The 18,846-nt window shown below is 44.8% G+C and overlaps 1 protein-coding gene across 8 annotated transcripts in view; it reads left to right on the top strand.

Annotated features, from left to right (window-relative positions):
• Window positions 1-18,846, top strand: part of LNX1 (ligand of numb-protein X 1) — a 128,634-nt gene that overhangs the window by 78,956 nt on the left and 30,832 nt on the right. For all 8 annotated transcript variants that reach the window (XM_063336455.1, XM_063336456.1, XM_063336453.1 and 5 more), the window contains 2 exons: window positions 13,556-13,797; window positions 15,378-15,533. In XM_063336455.1, coding sequence (XP_063192525.1) covers window positions 13,556-13,797; window positions 15,378-15,533 — 398 coding nt within the window. The remainder of the gene's footprint in view (window positions 1-13,555; window positions 13,798-15,377; window positions 15,534-18,846) is intronic.

Here is an 18,846-nt window from a genome sequence, read left to right as displayed (position 1 = left end):
AGGGGCAGTTAAAAAATTTCCTTGGAAGGTACAACCAGCTGAAGACTGGTAAACCACCAACCACTGGTCCAAGGCATTGCAAAAAATACGAAAACAGAGACCTATATCTCAATTGCTAATGTAAATATTTAAATGCACTACCAGTTTTGTTTAGTCTGTCTACTCAGCTTTTTTTTTTATCCTCAATGTCCATGTCAGGCTGGGGCGGATATTTTGGAACCAGAGAAAATTTTCTCATTGTAGCTGTAAGGTTATTCTGTGTTATAAAGCCGGGCAGTTTGGCTCGATGATCCCTCTGCATTGACAGGCTGTTGCGGTAATATTTACACGGAGCAAGCAGGATTTGGTTTATGTCGGTCTGAATCCAGGCTGCCAACACCTCCAATGCCCCCAGCATGCTGCTGCCCACTGGACACTGGTCTAGATGTCCAGCTGGAGATCCTGCCTGTTGGTGATGGCTTGGGTCACCTTGAGTCATGACGTGGGTAGTGCCTTTGCTGTGAAAATTAGCAAGTGATGAGGCATGGCGTGAGCACACTGCTAGAGGTTAGATTGCCAGCTCCCTTCTGAAGGACCAGGGCCACCTCCGTTTGAAGAAGGCAGATGTAATTATCCCCTTTTCAGAGCCGATAATGAACTGACATCATTTCCTATGCCACCTTGGTTTTCCTTCAGGGGGGCCCATCATCACTGCTAACGAGACCCAAGTCTACTTAAATTGTGACTTAACAAAATCGCGGCTTGGGCTGGAACAGCCTCGGGCGCAGAGACCGGCTGAGTCACCCAGATGCCACAACCTGTCACAGCGAATTCGCGGTTTGGATTCATTTCAAGGCAGCCTCTCGCACAGCGGCCCCGACCCATTTTTGTGGAAGCAGCAAGGTCAAGCAGGATGTGCCCTCTGCTAGGACAGCAGGGGCAAGGCCACCGTCTTGGGTGACCCAGGGGAACATAATTGCAGCTCATGCTCAAGTTTCCGTTCTCCAAACCTGCTGCCCAGGTTTGCCCACGGTGTTCTAGGTGCCCAGATGCATGCATGATGTTTATATTTTAATTTCAAAAGCAAAAGTTGTCATTAGAGCTTGAATATTGGAATTCCCAAGGCTACAGTGACGTAAAAGGGAAATGAAAGAGTGGCTTCCTAAAGAACATTTTGGGATTTTTTTCTATTTCCTGTATTTTAGTAGGATGAGTACATAAGTTAATGTGTTTTGTAACAGGACAGTATGAGGTGACTGTCTTTTACCCTGAATGGGTTTTTAATAAATTTAATAATTAAAGAAAAAAACATAGTAAAAACATTTTTTCTTATTTATAGTATGCAAAAATAACATGAAATCTGAGAGCAGAGTGACTGAGAAAGCCTAAATAAACCCATAGCATCCGCAAACTAAAGAATATGAAAAAGCAGCAGCCTGAGCAACTTGGGCTTAAAGTAAGATACGGTGCAAAAGTTGTTTTCTCCTTTTCCTACTTTTTTACAGTGAGAACAGTCATTCACTGGCACAAGCTCCCCAGGGATATGGTAGAGTACCCACCACTTAAGGTTTTCAAGGTGGGATTGGAGAGGGTGCTAGGTAATCTCATCTAGGTTTCCTTTCCGTGAAAGGTTGGACCACGTGGTCTTTCGGGGTGCCTTCCAACCTAGGCTTTTCTGTGTTTCTATGACGCTTGCCTTTGTCAGGGAAATCCATTTTGTGTTGTTGGTAATACAGTACCTGTTTCTGAAGGCATCTTTTGTAATGAACAGGTTTCAGGGTCGGATTCCTGCTTCCACCCTAGTTTACGTATTTTATCCCTTGATTCCTCTGTTATAACCTGGTGGTCTAAGATAACAACACACAATTTTACGGAGAGGTTCTCAACCTGAAGTCTCTAAGGTCACTTCTTCAGCTACAGGCTGAAGAAGGGTTTGTGTACCTGGATGGTATTGACAGGTTTTCCCCAAGATACTGGCTGGACTATTAGAGGACAGTGCCTTTTCTTAAGAACCTCTCCCAACTTCAACCGAAAAGCCACAGCAGCTTTTGAAGCAGGATTCAGATTCTCCCTCCCCAGGTGCCAGTTTTTCCTTTGGCGATAGCACTGGGCTCCCTCCTGTTTAATCCGCCCCTCTGAATGAGCTTCAGCAGGAGGAGCAGAGGTCAGCCTTACCCCAACCCGACCCGAGCTTTAGTGGTAGGAGCACTCCCGAAAACCGAGGTGTGAGGGTGGGAGCTCCGCCAGGCTCCTTTGCCAAGCGAGAGCTGACAGTGGTCCAGGTACAACAGGAGGGAAACCGCACCGCTGGGTTTTTGGATGTTTTCCGTGATACTGAGCGCAGCACCGCCTGTAGGTAGCTGTGTGGGGAGAAGGGTGAGTGGACTGGGCCTTTTTCAGATTTGGGTAAAGGAATTCAGGTTAAAAGTATTTCCGATAGTTCTGTTAAAAAATAGCGATTCAAAAAAAAAAAGTGGTTTTCACAATTTTTACAGCATAAGTGAGCATTTCCTATGATGTGAGCTTTCAGAGGACAGTAAACAACATTCCAGCCGTACTTGTGCTGTGGCTGGATATGGACTTTCTGGAGCCTTTAAATGCTTTTACAGTGTGTGTTTATTTTAATGGGAGAGTGAAATATCTCACTGAAACATCTCATATTCAACTGTGTGGAACCCATAAAACCGCAAGCAGTGAAGATTTTTGCATGCCCAATGGGTTTGGGGAGTTTTGTTCCGAAAACTGGCTTGTAATGTCCCTCTGATCCATCCTCTTCCAGCCATATGTGCAAAGGAGAAGACTGCAGAGCCAGGAGGAGGAGAAGCCAGAATGGTGTTTCTCTAGCAAAAGCTATGCTATCTTCACAAAAAACTAGTGTAATGAGATATTTAATCAATAGTGTGACTTATGCACTTCTTATGCCAGTGTCAATACTCATTTAGGCTGAAATCCTGGAAGCTGAACCAGAAAATGTTGTACTCTTCCTCCGCCACCCCTACAAGGAGCCCGTGTTGTTTTAGGGTTTTAAGACACAGCGATTTATGAGTCACATGCAGTTCACTTCCCATAGAACTGATTCAGGGTCCTCATTGAATATCAGACATTGGATTTACTAAGACAGGAGAACTGCTTTTTAAAATGGGAAACATTTGTGGCACCTTAAGATGCTGCTTAGTCATGGTAGCAGAGGTGATTGCTCAACACTCGGATGGGCATCTGACTGGGATTTCTGTGGTTTTTTGACTTCTGAGAAGGTGTGTTGAGACCTTCTTCTTCTGACTTTCCCCATGAGGAAGCCAGTGTGCGAGTTCAGAGCTTGACGTGTACCGAGATGTGTTAGTGATGTAATTCAGATACCATGCTGACCTAAAAGGGATCTTATGTGACTTTTGGGTCACTGAGGTCAGAGACAGGTGCCACCAGAGCTGAGAGCTGTGGGTGGCTGTCCATAGCATGTTCTGGCAATAAGAGGGTATAAAGACAGCATTCGTTATTTACTGCCTGCAGCCCCATTGTTTCCTGTAATTTCAAATTCCAGCCGAGAACATATTAGTAAACCCGCGCCTTGCGCTGAAAACACCTTGAAATTGAACACAGTGCTCCCTTTTTATTATTTTACATCTAGAGGCTTGTGTGCATGTGTCACTGCTTTGTGCCAACAGAAGCCTCAAACCTAATCTCAGTAATGCCGGCTGGTTGAGTCTGTGACTTAGCAGTTATTGTAATTAGTTTTATTTTAAAAAGAAATGTGTGCTAAGTATGTGTAAATACGGAGTTTCTGTCTGGCAGGCTTTTCCCTCTGTAGCTGCAAGAATCGGGTTATGCTGATACTGTCACTCTTGTTAAAATGCCAAAACCCCTTGTCCCATTGCAAGCATATTTTGCTCACTGCATCACAAAGTTTTTATAGCATAGGTGGGGATAGCAGGAGGGGAAGACAACGCTGAGGTACTAAGTTCCAGGAGACTAGTTATACCTGCTGAATATAATCCGGTGATCAAAACCCTAAAGAATAAACGTGAAAAACACATGAATCAACAGATTGAATGCTTATTCTTAACACTAATTATATGTGCATCCACATAATTTGAAAAATGCGGTGTATTGGGTTATGCGGTGTTATGATGTATAGCATTGCACTACCTTAAGAATTTCTTTGCCCTTGCACTTGTTGTTTTTGTCACAGATAACTTGAATTTAGCAGCATTAACATTTTTTGAGCCTTTATATATGTATGCTGTGATTTTCCTTACGCTCATTTTTCAGTCAGGGCTCTAAATGAGGAATACTTTCAGTGATCCTGCTGAAGTCTCATTACATACGATCTCAATTCCTACTGTAAAAAGGTAAAATAATTATTTTATTAGTAAAAGGCAAAATCAGTGGTCAAGATTGCCTGCAGAGTACCAGTGCTGTTCTTTGAGTGGTCTTGGATGGACTTGAAAACCAGATATGAAGCTGCCGGCTGCTGACGGCAGGTCGTACGTTGCTTTCCAAACACCCAACTGACGCACTTTGTATGCGATCGCTCCCTCCTGCACGCCGTCTGTAGATGAAAGAATGTACACCTGTTGATAAGTACCCAAGTTTTCCATGAAGAAACCTCTCGCGGGCGTTTCTAATTTGTGTTTTCTCACTTTCTTTTGAAACAGTATTCATGTTGTATTCTTCTTCAGGAGTGGGGAAGGCTGAAGCTTTTAAGTGTGTTGTATAGAAAATGATCTAATTCTGGGAGGTGGTGAAAGCACCTGGTAAAGTTTTCATCAAGGTCCACGTTCACTGAAGTCAAGAGGAGTTTTTAGTACTTTGGGACTTTAATGTAGCGCTTGAACAGGATTAGTGGGTTTAAATGATGTATTATATGTCGAATGCTAGAAGCACTAGAAGCCATCAGCACGGTTTACAGGCTCTCACCAGCTCCAAAATGCAAGTCCCATGTGTCTTATTCTTCCCTTTTATTTTGCTCTGAATCTCCTACCCAGGTACTCGCAGGTTCTTTGGCGTGTCAGTACCTGAGCACCTCCCAAGAGCTAGAGATAGTGTGCTGCTCCGCTGTTCTCCGTGTTTGTGTCAGCTGGTGTGAGTAGGGCGCATGAGATATGTAGATTACTCTTGGGGAGCTTTGGTATTTTATTGAGTAAGTTTGGTATAAATAAATGTTGCTGTTGTTTTGCATCACAAAAGACGGCTCTGGTTGTGTACTTCTGGCCAGTAACTTCCCTGTGATGACAAATGTTTGTTTATAGTAATCTAGGAGCAAAAAATGATTAATAGGCTGACTGCAGTTTTTCACCCCGGTTAATTCCTCATTTTTCTTGCTCGAGGTCTACTTGTGCTCTACAAGCGTTACACCTAAAGGCAGCATTGGAAAAGCTGTAGCAGCAACCCAAGGCCGTGCCTGATGTGAGCGGTGGAACAGGCTGCTGATGCCCTTGTGCGTTCTCAGAGCCCTGGTGGCTTGGGCACAGGCTGGGAAGAGGCAACAGAAGGAGAAGCCACAAAGTCAATTGTAAATATCAGTTTCTCTAAAGTGGTAGTTGTGTTAGGTACAATACAGAGGCTGTGCTAATCCATAAAAGAAGTTGGCATTTCCAGCCCGTATGCTGACTTGCTCATCTCAGCTGTCTCTAGCAATTTACAACTCCGTTCTCCTATATATAAAACAGCTGCAATTTGTTGGAATGGTTTAAGACTAGAACTTGAAACGATGCTTGAACCTTGAAGAGAAATCAGTACAGTTGTAGTTTCAAAATCATCACTGACAGAGTAATAGCTTGGAAGAAGTGTCGGGGGGGGAGAGAACATGATCTGGAGCAAAAATTTGTACACGGTCCCAACAACAACAGGGATCATTGCACAATAATCCCAGTCATGATTTTTGCCCACAATTGCAGGCAACCAGTATTGTTTACCTATTTCTTCCAATTCCCTGTTCCCATGATAGAGGTTAATGGGCCTTTTAAAAGATTTCATAATAGGAGCTGATGATGGTGGTTAAAATACAACTTTTTGCTTTTTAGAAAAGGAGAAAAAAAGCTTAAACGTGACCACATGTTACGTGATGCTTCGGTAGCATGTACATGAAGCTTAAACTCTACAATTTATTTAAGAATAAAAACGTGTTCCAAGTTCTTTCAGCTCCCCTGAAAACTAGTAGGAAATCTGGAGATTCCTCCCTTCCCTCAGTAGGAGCAGTCAAATTTAAAATGGGGATTTGGTTTCCAGCGAATGCTTGTTCAATTTGGGTCTGGCACCGGCTGTCTGTCTGTCGGTAGTTTTGGGAACGGTGGGGACTGAACTCTGAACTGCGACTCTCTTCTTCACCAATGCAAGATACTTTCAAGGGCTTCTACCGACATCGCTTGCCATGCTTGTTCCTCCTTCTCAGCAGCCAAATCACAGAAAGGGGAGTACGTCACTGTAGCTGATGACTAACGTAGTCATTATAAAGATCGCTCAAGATATATTTTCCTCATATGCTTAGAAAAACTTTTTTTTTTTTAATCTGTGGGAACTAAAAGTCCTTTTGCTAGTGGTGCACACAAATTCGTACAGAGTAGCTGACGTGGAAGTGTAAGTCCACAGGTACTCCTGGGCACGTTCCTTATAGAATATACAAATGTATTTTGTTGGGCAGCATCATAGTGCAAAAGCACCGTAAAAATGACAGCCCTCCCCTGGGTCAGATCTTAAGAGGTAGGACACAGCACAACTTTAGGCTTTGCCGGTAAGGTAGTTCCAGAGTTTATTGAATTACGATGGCTTCATTAAAAAAAAGAGGATGAAAAAAAACACCTTGGGAAAACATAACAGAGATACGTAGAAATTAAACTGAAAAAACCAGATATTTAAGAGGTTTTTCCTATCTTGTGGGAAAGTATTTAAGCTAAGTAACTTTAGCTTAAAGAAATAAGTGTTATGAGGACCTTTATAAATATTTATAGAGTAGTAATGCAGAAATATAGAACCACTAAATCTACTACGTGTTTATACTTTAGCAAAGGCCTCTGGTTGACAAAAGAGAGCAAATAACATGAGAAAATCTCTCTGACAGCTAGACAGAGAAGCCATTTGCCTCATCTGAACTTCCATCATAGCTATCTCTGTGCTGACACAGAACAGGGCGGTGTTTATGGAAGCGTAGGATGGAATCGCTGATCCTCAGCCCTCCGAGGCAGCGGGGATGAAGGCACTGACCCGCGCCTCTCTCCCAGGCGCCCTGATGCCCCAGGGGTCAGGAAGCTGCCTCTAAAAGGCTTTTATTTATAGTGTTATTGAAGTGAAAGAGTAATAGTAGCTGGGATGATTTCCCACTTAAATTAGGTGAAAAATTAGCATTTTTTTTTTTTTTCACCCCAAACAAGACGGCAAGCCTCTGGCACTGGGAGGCCATCAGGGAGAGGGTACCCAAGCGCATCAGTGCCAGGGTACAGAGTGCGCAGAACAGCAGTGGCGAGTATCTAGAAATGTTGCTAGCATTATGAAATTCAAGTGCAGGTGCAGAGAACGGCCTGTTTCGTGTTTAGACAAGGTTTTTGCAGCCTGACTTTCAGTGATTGTCTGTTGGAAACTAATCCAGGAGTTTAAGCTTTGCTTTTTAGATGGCTCGTCCCCTTCGTTATGAATAGTGAGGAAGGTTTAATGTAGGCAGGGCCTTCCTACCCGTAGCTGGTGATTACAGTAGCTTGAGGAATGCTCTTGACATGACACAATCCTTTATAAAAAGCCGAAAAGACAAATGCATTTTTAAAAAAATAAATAAGGTACTTATTTATGAAGCTTTTTTTCATATGCAGCATTCATGCAGTGGCTAATCCTTGCAAGAATTCAGAATTACCAAAGGGAAAGCATTGCTGTGTAAGCACTCAGTTCCAAGAATGATTTTCACATAGAGCAAAAAAGAGGAATTTTACACGTAGGACCAGGATTCACAGAAGTCCGATTTCTGAGCAAGGCTGATACAACGTCATCGGGTGTAAAGAGCAGCAGGGTATTGGTCACCTTCACTGCTGAAGATGTTGATGCCTCTGGCCTCTTAAGCGTTGGTATGGCTGGTCTGGAGGGAGGTTGTGCATTTGCTACATTTCAGCTTACATCTGTAACATGGGATTTAGTTGGAGTTTAGGTGCCTCGCTCCTTTTTCATTTTTGGCTTCAGTTTTTGGTGGCAAAAGTAAGATCAGAAGAGTCGGTGTCCTCCCTGCCTGAGAGTTGATCAAGTCAGTTCATTCCCTTATGACGGAGTTTCAGAAAGCTTTAGAGTTTAGGCATTTGGCCTGAAATCCCTGTGGTTGGTATCTGCGTTAGGTTTGGGCTACAGCCACTGCTGATGGGCACACTGTGCGAATGGTCCCCGTGGGGCAGGAATTGCCAACACCTTCTTGTGAGTCAACCCCTTCGATTCACATCCCCCCCCTTCCTTCCCAGACATGGCAGGAGCATCTCACCAGTGTCTCACAAGTGAAGCCATCAGCACCAGGATGCTCCTTGCTTGTCACCTTCAGTTTCTCCATCAGCCTTTCCACCGGATCCCTTCAGGGGTACCGGAGCAGTCGGGAGAGTTTGAGTGTCAGGGTCGGGGTGCGATACTCGCTGTCGGTACTTCTGATCCCGGCTTGCATCAAGCCCAAGTTACACAGGGATGAGACCGCTTGCAGTGACGGCATAGCTGAAACATACTTGTCTACCGGGATCAGGGTTTAGCTTCGGATCAGCAATGACAGCCCATTAGGCAGTATTTTCTTCTGCTGGGCAATTGCTTTGTATACATTACTCTTAATTGCACGCAGACAATGTGTTGCCAAACAGCACCAAAATGTGAGTGCGCTGGAAGTGACGTTGGGAAAGCGCTGCTGGAACTGGGCAGGGAGAGCTTCTGCTCTGTTTATTTGTGCCAGACCTGCCTCACAAGCACTGTCACTCTCTAGATTCACTTTTTTTCCCCTGTTTCCTGCCTAGGCAGGCAGGCGTGAGACAGGGAGAAAGAGGGATAGCCTGTGAAGTGACACAGATAGGGTGTTTTTAAAACAGCAAATGCATTTTAAATATATACATATATTTTTTGCCTGCGATATTCTTTCATTTAGAGAAGTGAAGTGAAAAAATCCATGCAGCTGTCCTTGTTTATGTTTTGCCTTTCTGTTTTGCCCCTGTGTCAGCCTGGGTAATGGAGATCCTTGAGGTCATCTTCTCTTTCAGGCCCTCCTTTGCCGTGCTGGTCAGGGATGCTGCAAGGAAAACGCACCGCTGTTTTCAAACCACTGTTTTCATCTGAATTTGCAAATGACATGGAAATGTTTCTGTTGGCCTTGAGGTTGACCAAAGCTTGTTTTCGCAAATGGTAGGACCAAGTTAAGGCAGCCACGGGGTTTTGGATCTCCTGGCTCCAGCAGCACTTGGGATGCGCTGCTCCCGAAGCCTGGAGTGCAGAGTCTCCCTGGGGAGCGGAGCAGGGCACGGGCAAGGCTTATCCTGCGGCCACCGGTGTTGATGCCAGACAGAACTGCATCCCTGGGTGAAGTTTCAGCAGCAGCCACTGCCCTCCCACCACCCGGTGGTTAGCTCATACAGCCGGGATTTAAGACAGCACGTTTCTGCTTCATAAAAGAGGCCGTGCAAATAGAAGAAACTATTTTCTGAATTTCCTGTATGCACCTAGTGACACTGCTTTAATGGTATGAACTGTCCAATGCACATTATTCATGTCTGTTTATCTCTCTCGGTTTTGGCCTTCAAATTGTTTCGGTATCGTATGGCTGGACGGACGTACTCGCTGTCCTGCGCGACTGAGAAGGAACATAAATCTGCAGTTCACCTTGGCCACCAGACAGTGCTGGGTTTGCTTTCTGACTGGCCTCCGTTAATCAGGTATCCTGCTCTTCCAGCTGTAAATCAGGCAGCTGATTAATAATCACAGTGAGAGAGATAATTAGTACTAGCATGTAGCTGTTTTATGGATCTCTCTTTTCTGGGAGCCAAATCCAACCATATGGAAAAATGTAGTTGAGACACTATAAATATGATTCCACTTAGACAGTCATCTCTTCTGTTTTCTGTTATCACAGCAGTGTCAGCACAAGGAAAACAATGAAAGTGAAGGGATGCTGTTGCAGATTTTATTACAAGTTTGAGGGCTTGGGACTTTTTTTTTCTTCTTCTTCAAGGACACTGTGTTAATCTGAAGAAAGAGGGCTTGATTTGTGTTCATTTATGCCTGCCACAATTATTTAAGAAATAGCTTCAGTGCTCATACTTGAAGAGCTTTGTTTCTCTTTTAACTATTTCTGGCAGAGTTAGAAAGATATGCCTTGTGCTTTGTATCATGACAACTTGTCTTCTCCAATAAGCCACATCTTAAACCGTGTCAGCCCTCTCTGCAATTCAAAGTGACTGTCTTCTGTTCATTTTGGTTGGATTGATGCTGTTAACCGGGTGTCTGCAGTGCAGCCAGCAGCAGCGAGCGGGGATTTCCACCGAAAGTGAAGGCTTTGGTAGTGAAGTGCAGATGGACACCAGGCAGCGGCTGAATCCGTGTGGCTGGGAGTCTTTGGGCAGAGCCCACGTCTGATCTTCGTGTCGACCTTCACGCGACATACCAAAAATAAAAAAAGACCTCCGTTTGAGGACCCATTCACAAGGCTGGTGCTCTAATATCAGCTGCTGAAACTGTACTGTGAAAACAGGTGCAAATAAAATAAAACACGGATTAGGAATATCTCATCATATTCTGAATCTTTGCAGGACCTCTGTAAGGCAGAGATTGTTTTTGCAAACAGCAAACAATTCACCCCAAAGCCCTTTGTGCTCATTTCGTTGTGTTGGCTTTTTAGACTATTTTTAACTATTTTGATGAGCCTTCGTAGGCTGGATTAGCAAATGTGACCTTACTGCAAGCGGGAGAGGTCAAGGACAGGTTCCCAAAACGCCGTGTTGGAGAAGTTTAGGCAGGCTCCAAGAGGGGAAGGCCTTTGTGGTTCTGATCCCTGGGAAATATAAAGGAGAGCATCCTGCCATGGTGTGGGATGCTGCGGGGGGTGAGGAAGTCACACCTCTTTTTTCCGGAAGGAATAGGAAAACGCCTGCTACAGTGGAGCCAGGAGAGCTCTTCCTTTCTGTTTTACATGATTATTGTTGCAGTCTTTTCTTGGAATAGGTGCCCCACACAGCTTTTTGTTGGTCTTTAGAAGTAGTTGAGCAGCCTTCTCTTCCATTAGAGTATTTCCTTGTGAGATGCCTCATTTTGCTTGTGAAAGGTTTTAGAAATAACTTCTGCCACAGCCATTCCCATCCAAGCCTTACAGCGTATACAAAGCCCTTACGCAGTTGCACCAATATGATACAGTTTGGGTTGGTTCTTTCTTCCCCTCTTTAAGACAAAAGTTGTCAGAAGTGGTATGAGGTAAATGATGGAAAATCATAATTCGGTGCTAAAAAAAAGGGTTTAATTTAATTGTCTCTCATAAAAAGCCAACACCATAGGAGAAATTAAATTGCTGCTCCTAAGCTGATATAGAGAGCTCTGTGACTTGTCCTCACCTCATCTTTCTGTCCCAGGAACTGCTTCCATAAATCATTTCTCTTCCAAGGCTTCCAAGTTCAGTGTACTACTTCTTTTTCTGACACATAAGCCACTAGCGTTGTGTACCGTATGTATTATGCATTGCCTTTTTTGCATGCCATATATTACGAAGAGCTTTCTATCCCTAAGGGTTTCTGCAGCTATTTCTGTGAGTTCGTCCTACAGGGCGCTTTTATGAAAGTCATCAGTTAGCCTTTGCTATGAAGAAAGAGATAATAGTAAGTGAAAGTAGGCCAAGCTCATTAGATTATGATTAAAAGGCAGATTATTTTTTTTAATGCAGTGAATGAGGTTCTAGTGGGTGGGCACTGGGCAGAAGTGCTGCTGGAGAAAAGTCACAGGTGCTGTCTCCTTGGGCCACTCTGTCTCTTCAGTTAGTTTATAGCTTTAATTAAATACCGACTCCTGAAGAACACAGCGACCTTTAATTTCATTCAAGTGACTTTCTTTAATAAGTCTTAAGAAAGAAATGCCATGCGTGGTCCTGCTTTTGCTGTCTAGGATGAATCTAGAGCAGATAGTTGGGACCACAATAAATTTGTTTCAAACCAGGCTTGTAATTTGCCTCTTACAAATCTGGATCTTCAGGTCTTCTGGGAACATGCGTGTCTCCACCACAAACAGAGGATTTTGTCACTGTGGAGGTCAAGTCAGGATTTAGGAATTAGGTTTTCCTCCAGAATTATTTTAGAGAAATAGAAGAGCTCAAGAAACAGCCTTGAGCTCCCCAAACCGGTGAAGTCCCAGGCTGGCCCAAGGACCTTGGTCTGAGGTCTGAGGACCTGTGCTCAGTCATTCGGTGAGCCTCCTTGGCTCTGGTGGGGCTGCAGGGCAGTGGGACCCCCCACCACCTCTCGCACCTCCTCATCAAGGTGATGATCCCTCTATTTTAGTGTCTCAGCTGAGCTGGAATAGCAGAGCTGGAAACACCTCTCCTATGAGGACAGGTTGAGACAATTGGGGTTGTTCAGCCTGGAGAAGAGAAGGCTCCAGGAGGACCTTATAGCCCCTTCCAGTACCTAAAAGGGCCTATAGGAGAGATGGGAAGGGATCAGTGAGTGTAGCTATAGGATGAGGGGTAATGGCTTCAAACTGGAAGAGGGTAGATTTAGGTTAGATATTAGGAAGAAATTCTTTACTGTGAGGGTGGTGAGGCACTGGAACAGGTTGCCCAGAGAAGCCGTGGATGCCCCATCGCTGGAGGTGTTCAAGGCCAGGTTGGATGGGGCTCTGAGCAGCCTGGTCTAGTGGGAGATGTTGGAACTAGATCATCTTTTTGTTCCTTTCCAACCCGAACCATCCTGTGATTCTATGGTCTTCATGGCTGAATTCGAAAACAATTCATCAGGTGCAGTTCAAGTAGTAAATGGTCCATACGGGCAGCTCATGGGGACTTGGTTCCTGCAGACTCTGGGTGTTTGACTCCCACCTGCAGCCCTCCCTTCATTGGGTGCATTGGCTTCTACCTGAAGGGCAGATCTGCCTCCTGCATGAAGACCACAGCGCTGTGCTCCCGGTGTGACCGCCTTGGTGACCGGGTATGTTTTTCAGGGTCTAGGGTTGGGTAAGGTGCTCTTATTTCACCAGCAGACCTGGAGGAGCTGTCAGGCTTCAATCTGCTCTCCTTCATTGACCAGAGGCAAGGAGGAAATTACGGACTGTAGCCTCTGGCTTAATTATCCACCTGCTATTCCTGTACTTGCATCCGCAGTAACTATTTAGACGCTTGAGACTACACACAAGGCTGTGGCTCTCTATTTTTTCCTGACCACCAGTAGTCTTTCCATGCAAGGTGGTAACCCAGCTGCTTTGAAGGGCAGTTTTCCTTCTTTTTGATTCTGCGTAACATGATGGGACTGGCATTTTTCCCTCTTGTTAAGCATCCTTATTTCATCAGTTTGCACTCCAAGTGATTCCTTGACACCAGATAATTTCCATAAGTACACAACATTTAAATACAACTTGTTATCATGTCTCCCTTTCCCTCCCTTCTCCTTAGATGTAAAGGAGCATCCCACTATGGCCTTACCAAGGAACGGAAGAGGCGTTCCCAAGACTGCTCTCCCGACCATGGCTCCAGCTTAGCAGTAGCTGCCCTGGGCCCCGAGCTTTCGGCAGCTGCGGCCATCGCCTTAATGACAGATGAGCCGGGGCTGGTGAACCCAGCCTTCAGCCCCACCTCGGAGGACAGCCAGCCAGGCAGCAGCCCCGGAGACCTGCATCGCAGCAACCGAAACAGAAGTAAGAACTAAAAGGGATGGTTTCAGAGCCTGGTGGCCTCTTACAGCATTCTGTGAAACATGTGTTGTTGGAAGCCTTAAAAAAAAAAAAGGAGAGTGAAAGCTTTAATTTTACATGACTTATCAAATTGTGCACTCAGTGACCCAATAGATTTGAGGTGAAAAACAAATTTGCTTGTTCGGGAGCAGAATGAAGCTGAACACGGACTAGACGCACACATGCAAACCACAGGTCTTAAGGAAGATTATTTAGGCAAGTCAGCTCACTTGGAAGAGAAAATGGCATTTATGATGTGCTGGGGAGATGGTATAGCTGTGTAATGGCTTCACCAAAACATGGTGGCCCAAGTAACCCCCATAGACCTTGCCATGGGCACCTACCCAAAAGCCTGTTGGGAACTGTGTTTGGCAGTTGCCAAGTATTTGCAGGAAAACAAGCCTTAAGAAGTTCCTTGGGAGCTTGGGGGATGTTTGCCAGGTGCTGCTCAGAGGAGCTGGTCCTGCTGAAATAACCACAGTCAGGGACAAGTTGCACCAGAAAACCGTGCCTTGATCCTTCACTGTGTGACACTGTGCCCGGCTCTGATGAGTATCGTATTTGAAAAACATGGCCTGGCCAAAGGCAGACTCAGAAGCATTAATGGGGAGTTTAAAGCTTGTATTTGAGGACTTTGAAACCAAAATGAATAGCCCACCTTGTGGTGCACCAACTGCGTGGTTGGAGAATGGATGATGGGCTGAAGAAAGACTAGAAAAAGAACAGTGTTATTCTCTTGTCAGCATGGGGCTAGAGAGGCGAGGAAAAGGAGGAGACAAGAAGAGAACACCAGAATGAAATTAAATCTCACCACTTCTATTGCATTTAGAGGCCACAGTCTGGTTTGAGGGAATGTTGTATTATTAGGTTACAGGGTTTGGCCAGCATGCAGAGCTCCAAGAGACAGAACAGCAACAGCCATGAAGATATCTTCAGCAGGATGGAAAAGAGAGTGACGTGTTTTGAAAACATTATGACATTTGCTTTTTTTTGATATTGCCTTGCACGGGTTAGAAGACGTGACTTAATTCGTCCCTCCCACCTGATAGTTTTTGAATTTTTGACATGAAATCTTCGGCTATCGTTGGTGGCTTTGGAAGCATTGCAGGGTTTTGAGGCAGTAGTGTGGGGTTTTTTTTCGAGAAGAGTTTTTAATAACAACTTCCAGCTTTTTTTTTGGTTGGTTTTTTTTTTTGGTGTCAAACATATAGCTTGGGAAGGGCAGTGCTTCTTCCTTTTATATGCATTTTTCACAGGAGTGCTGTTGATTCTGCCTTGACTGAGGATTATTCTTTCCCAGGCTACCACACTCGCAGGAGATTTCTGTGTGTGGCTGGCAAAATGGACAGGGAAGGTGGCAATTCCAGGGTGTGGGACAGAGGTAGGATAATTGCACTCAGGTGCAGGTGGGTGCGACCTTGGACTATCAGCTAGGGTCAGGGGCAAAAGTGAGGTGCAGGCAGCCTTGCTGTTGATGTTGTGCCCCATCGTATGCCGGCGGCTGCAGAAATTGTGTATTGATTTGGTTTTTCATGCTGTTGCAGCTCGACACTTTGAACGCTCCACTATAAGAAGCAGATCTTTTAAAAAAATAAACAAGGCATTCAGCGTTCTTCGAAGGACAAAAAGTGGAAGCGCCGTTTCCAACCAGACTGACCGGGAAAGGGAGGCTGTTGGAAACTCCGCTGCTGGAGAGGAAGGTAATGCTTTGTTCTCCTTGTGTCATCACTTAAAATGGGCTAGGGGACCCTATCCACGTGGGAACTGGATGTCCATGACTGACGTGCCTTTCATGTGGTGGGCGATGCGTGATTAAAAAAAACCCAGAAAACTCCATCTTTCCTTATTTTCTTTTTAAAAAGTTGTTAGTGACTGGCAGGCAAGAATATTGCTGGGGTGTGGGGGAGCTCACGGAGGGCTGTTCTGGTAACAGCCTGCGTGCTACAGCCAGCCCGGTATCCAGCACGCGGGATGTGGGATCTGGGCGTCTGGGATCTATTACTGGAGCTGTCATTGATTTGCTCTGTCACTTTGTTCAAGAGGCTTCATCAGCACGTGTCTGTCCCCCTAAAGCAAACGGATGGCAGTGATCGTACATTATAGGAAATTAATGACTTTTGGCTAATGTTTGTGAAGCACTGGAAATTCCCAGTGGGAGGATGGTATGGAAGTGCAAAGTACTGTCATTATTCCAGCACTGCTGTGGGATGCTTGGTGACAGACTTGTATTACCTCAGCCGGGCAGGTGATGAGGTAGGAGTGTTCTGCTCTTAAACAGGGGGGAGAGGCAAGTTTGTCTGACGTATGTCAAGGATGAGGGGTCTGGCAGGCAGTAACACTTACCATTTGGCGTTCTCAAAGCAATAAGCAAATGTTACTAATTGCTTTGGACCGTAATTACGAAGCCAATATTAGGGTTCGTGCATCAAGAGGAAGTGATGATAGAGCGGGAATCATTGTCTTAATCAAGGTCTTCACTGAGCTTATTATTCCTTTACTTGATGCCTCACCACTCACGTCTCTTCCCAGATCAAATGCCCAGGGTAAGGGCTTTAAAAAGACTAAATATGCAACTTCCCTTTGCTCTGCGTTTCAAGCTGTCATTGAAACCCACACAAAGCAAGGACAAAAGGCTGCCAAATGCTGTGTTTAGGCATCATTATTCTAGAAGTGCTGAATCAGAGAACAGTGTTCAATATTTCTTCTGCTTGATTTGCTTGTTCCTTCAGGAGAATTTCACTACGTTACTGTGTTCCTGGTACTTACTCTCCTACTCCACATACTTGCTGATGTAGCCAAAATAAAACCTGATAATTCAAAATTGTGAACCTTTTCCAGAAAAATAACGTGAATCTTCTCATTGGCCTGGAAACATCATTAACAACTTTACTGTCCCAAATATTTTATTATTTTTCCCTCAGTTGTCTATGGCCCTCTTTGAGCAGACGGATACATTTCTCATTCCGTAGCAACTGTTCAATTCATTGTAAGGAAAAGCTTTCTCTTCTTTAACTGGAGCGAAATTCTGCATGTCTCAAGCTCGTACTTTTCAAAAGACACCTCTTCAGGATGGGTCATAGACATTTTTATGACCGCTTTCTACCCAGGCTTATAGTTGACATTAGCAGCTGTTCCACTGAAAGCTTGGTTTCAAGAGTGTGCGGGAGATCTGGATGCCAACAGTACCCACCCAGTAACCCAGCGCAGTCCAGATGTTAACAGAAGGAGGGGTGAAGGTGACACTGGCCTTTACATTTCCAGCAGAATGAAAAGCGCTGTTGTCTCCTTTATAAGAGACGTATAATGGGTGCCTGAAGTGGCAATCACTCCAGGGCCCCATTGACAGTGTCAAGATGGTCATTCTGTCCTTGACTCTGCTTGTGGTTTCATTCCTCTGCACCAAGCGTGCCTGTAAACTTCCACATATATTCCACTGCACTGGAAAAACCAGGTAGGCATGTAGTTACTTAATGAGCAGTTGCTCTTACGTATGAGATCACAGAAGCTGGGTACCTAAATTACTATATTAATTACATATGCAAAGAATGTATTTTAATTACACAGTTCTGGAATTTGGACTTCAAAAAAACGCAAGCAAGTAACTTGCGTCAATACAGAGACAACTTTAACAAAGATCTCTACTCAGTCCTTTGCAACAGGTGCTTTGTGTAATCGCATCTCAAAGGCTCTCGCTGTGTCTTCTTGTTGGAAGAGGAAATGAATATGCTTCTTTCTGCAGCAGTTATCATCATCCTGCCAGCTGGAGGCTTGTTTTCTTCTCCAGTTCTGTCTATTTTCTTCTTTTATTTATTTTTTTAAAATCCTCAGCTGTTCTGAACAGTCTGCAGTTGGACTCCTGGTTAGAGTTGCTGGTTAATCTTCAGGGATAGCTGCAGTACGCTCTGCCCCATGCTCGCTAAAGGTCCGACCCAAACCCATTGGAAAAAGGCAGCCCCACGTGCCTGTCTCCCCATTGCTACCCTGCTCTGCTGGGAGTGGAGGTGCCCCTGTAGGTGGTGATTCCTGGCCTCGGAGGTCCCCACACCCAGTGTGAAAGATGCTGCTGCCTTGCCCAAGTTTCGCAGGTTCATGCCTGGGACCACCTGAGAGCCCACCTCAGCCATGCCTCAAAGCTTCAGGAGATCTGACAGCATCTCACCACCTCTCTGGTGGCTCCTTTCCTCACCAGGCTTAGTCAGCGCCTCAGCAGTGTGCCAGCCTCGCGGTGGGGACAGAGTGAAATCACCCCTTTTTGCTGACAACCTCGTGTTGATAAAGGAGCTGTCAGACCATCTGGCAAAGCTCAACGTATTATAGTCCACCTATCCCCAGCTTTCAGAATTCCCTCATCTTAGTTCAGGTGTCTCTGTTTAATCTTTGTTTCGCCTGTGTTTTCATCAAAGGAGCTCTGAGAACGAAAATCATGGTGCGTACCTATGTATTGGCCCTCAGCATAGGAGCACTGATGTCAAAGTAACTATTTGCCCACTGCAAAGTGTGTAGGTGCCTTCAATCTGAAGGCGAGATGTTTGTCGGGCCAATGCTTGGTTGCAATGTGAGTGTGAGGGTGCAAGACAAAATAATCATTCCTGACGGGGGAGAAAAAATATTTAAATAATCATGATTCTGCTTAACCCGAAACTGAATGCAGTACTGGTTTTGGAAAACTCCTTTGCTCCTCAGGGACACTGAAAAATATGATGTATAATGGCAAATGTATTTCTGTATAATTACAGCAGAGAAATAGTTACAGTCTAATGGTACCTTACACGTGGAGCTGGTAGCAGTCCTGCGCTGTGAAGATCACTTCATGATTTCCATTTGCAACCTGTGGCTTGATTCATTTAACCCATGTCATATGCACCCATTTTGTATTTAAATAATTCATACTTTCTTTGTTCCTCTGTTTAAGCTTTTTGCTGACCGTTTCAGCAGGGAACTGTTCGTCGTCCAGACCGAAGAAAATGTTAGAAGTGAATGAAAAGTGCAAACACTGATGAGAAAATGTTTGGG

Source organism: Chroicocephalus ridibundus, chromosome 5 (assembly GCF_963924245.1).
Source record: "Chroicocephalus ridibundus chromosome 5, bChrRid1.1, whole genome shotgun sequence".
Classification (NCBI taxonomy): Eukaryota; Metazoa; Chordata; class Aves; order Charadriiformes; family Laridae; genus Chroicocephalus; species Chroicocephalus ridibundus.
Note: the sequence above shows the minus strand (reverse complement) of the source record. Positions and strands in the feature narration are given on the sequence as shown.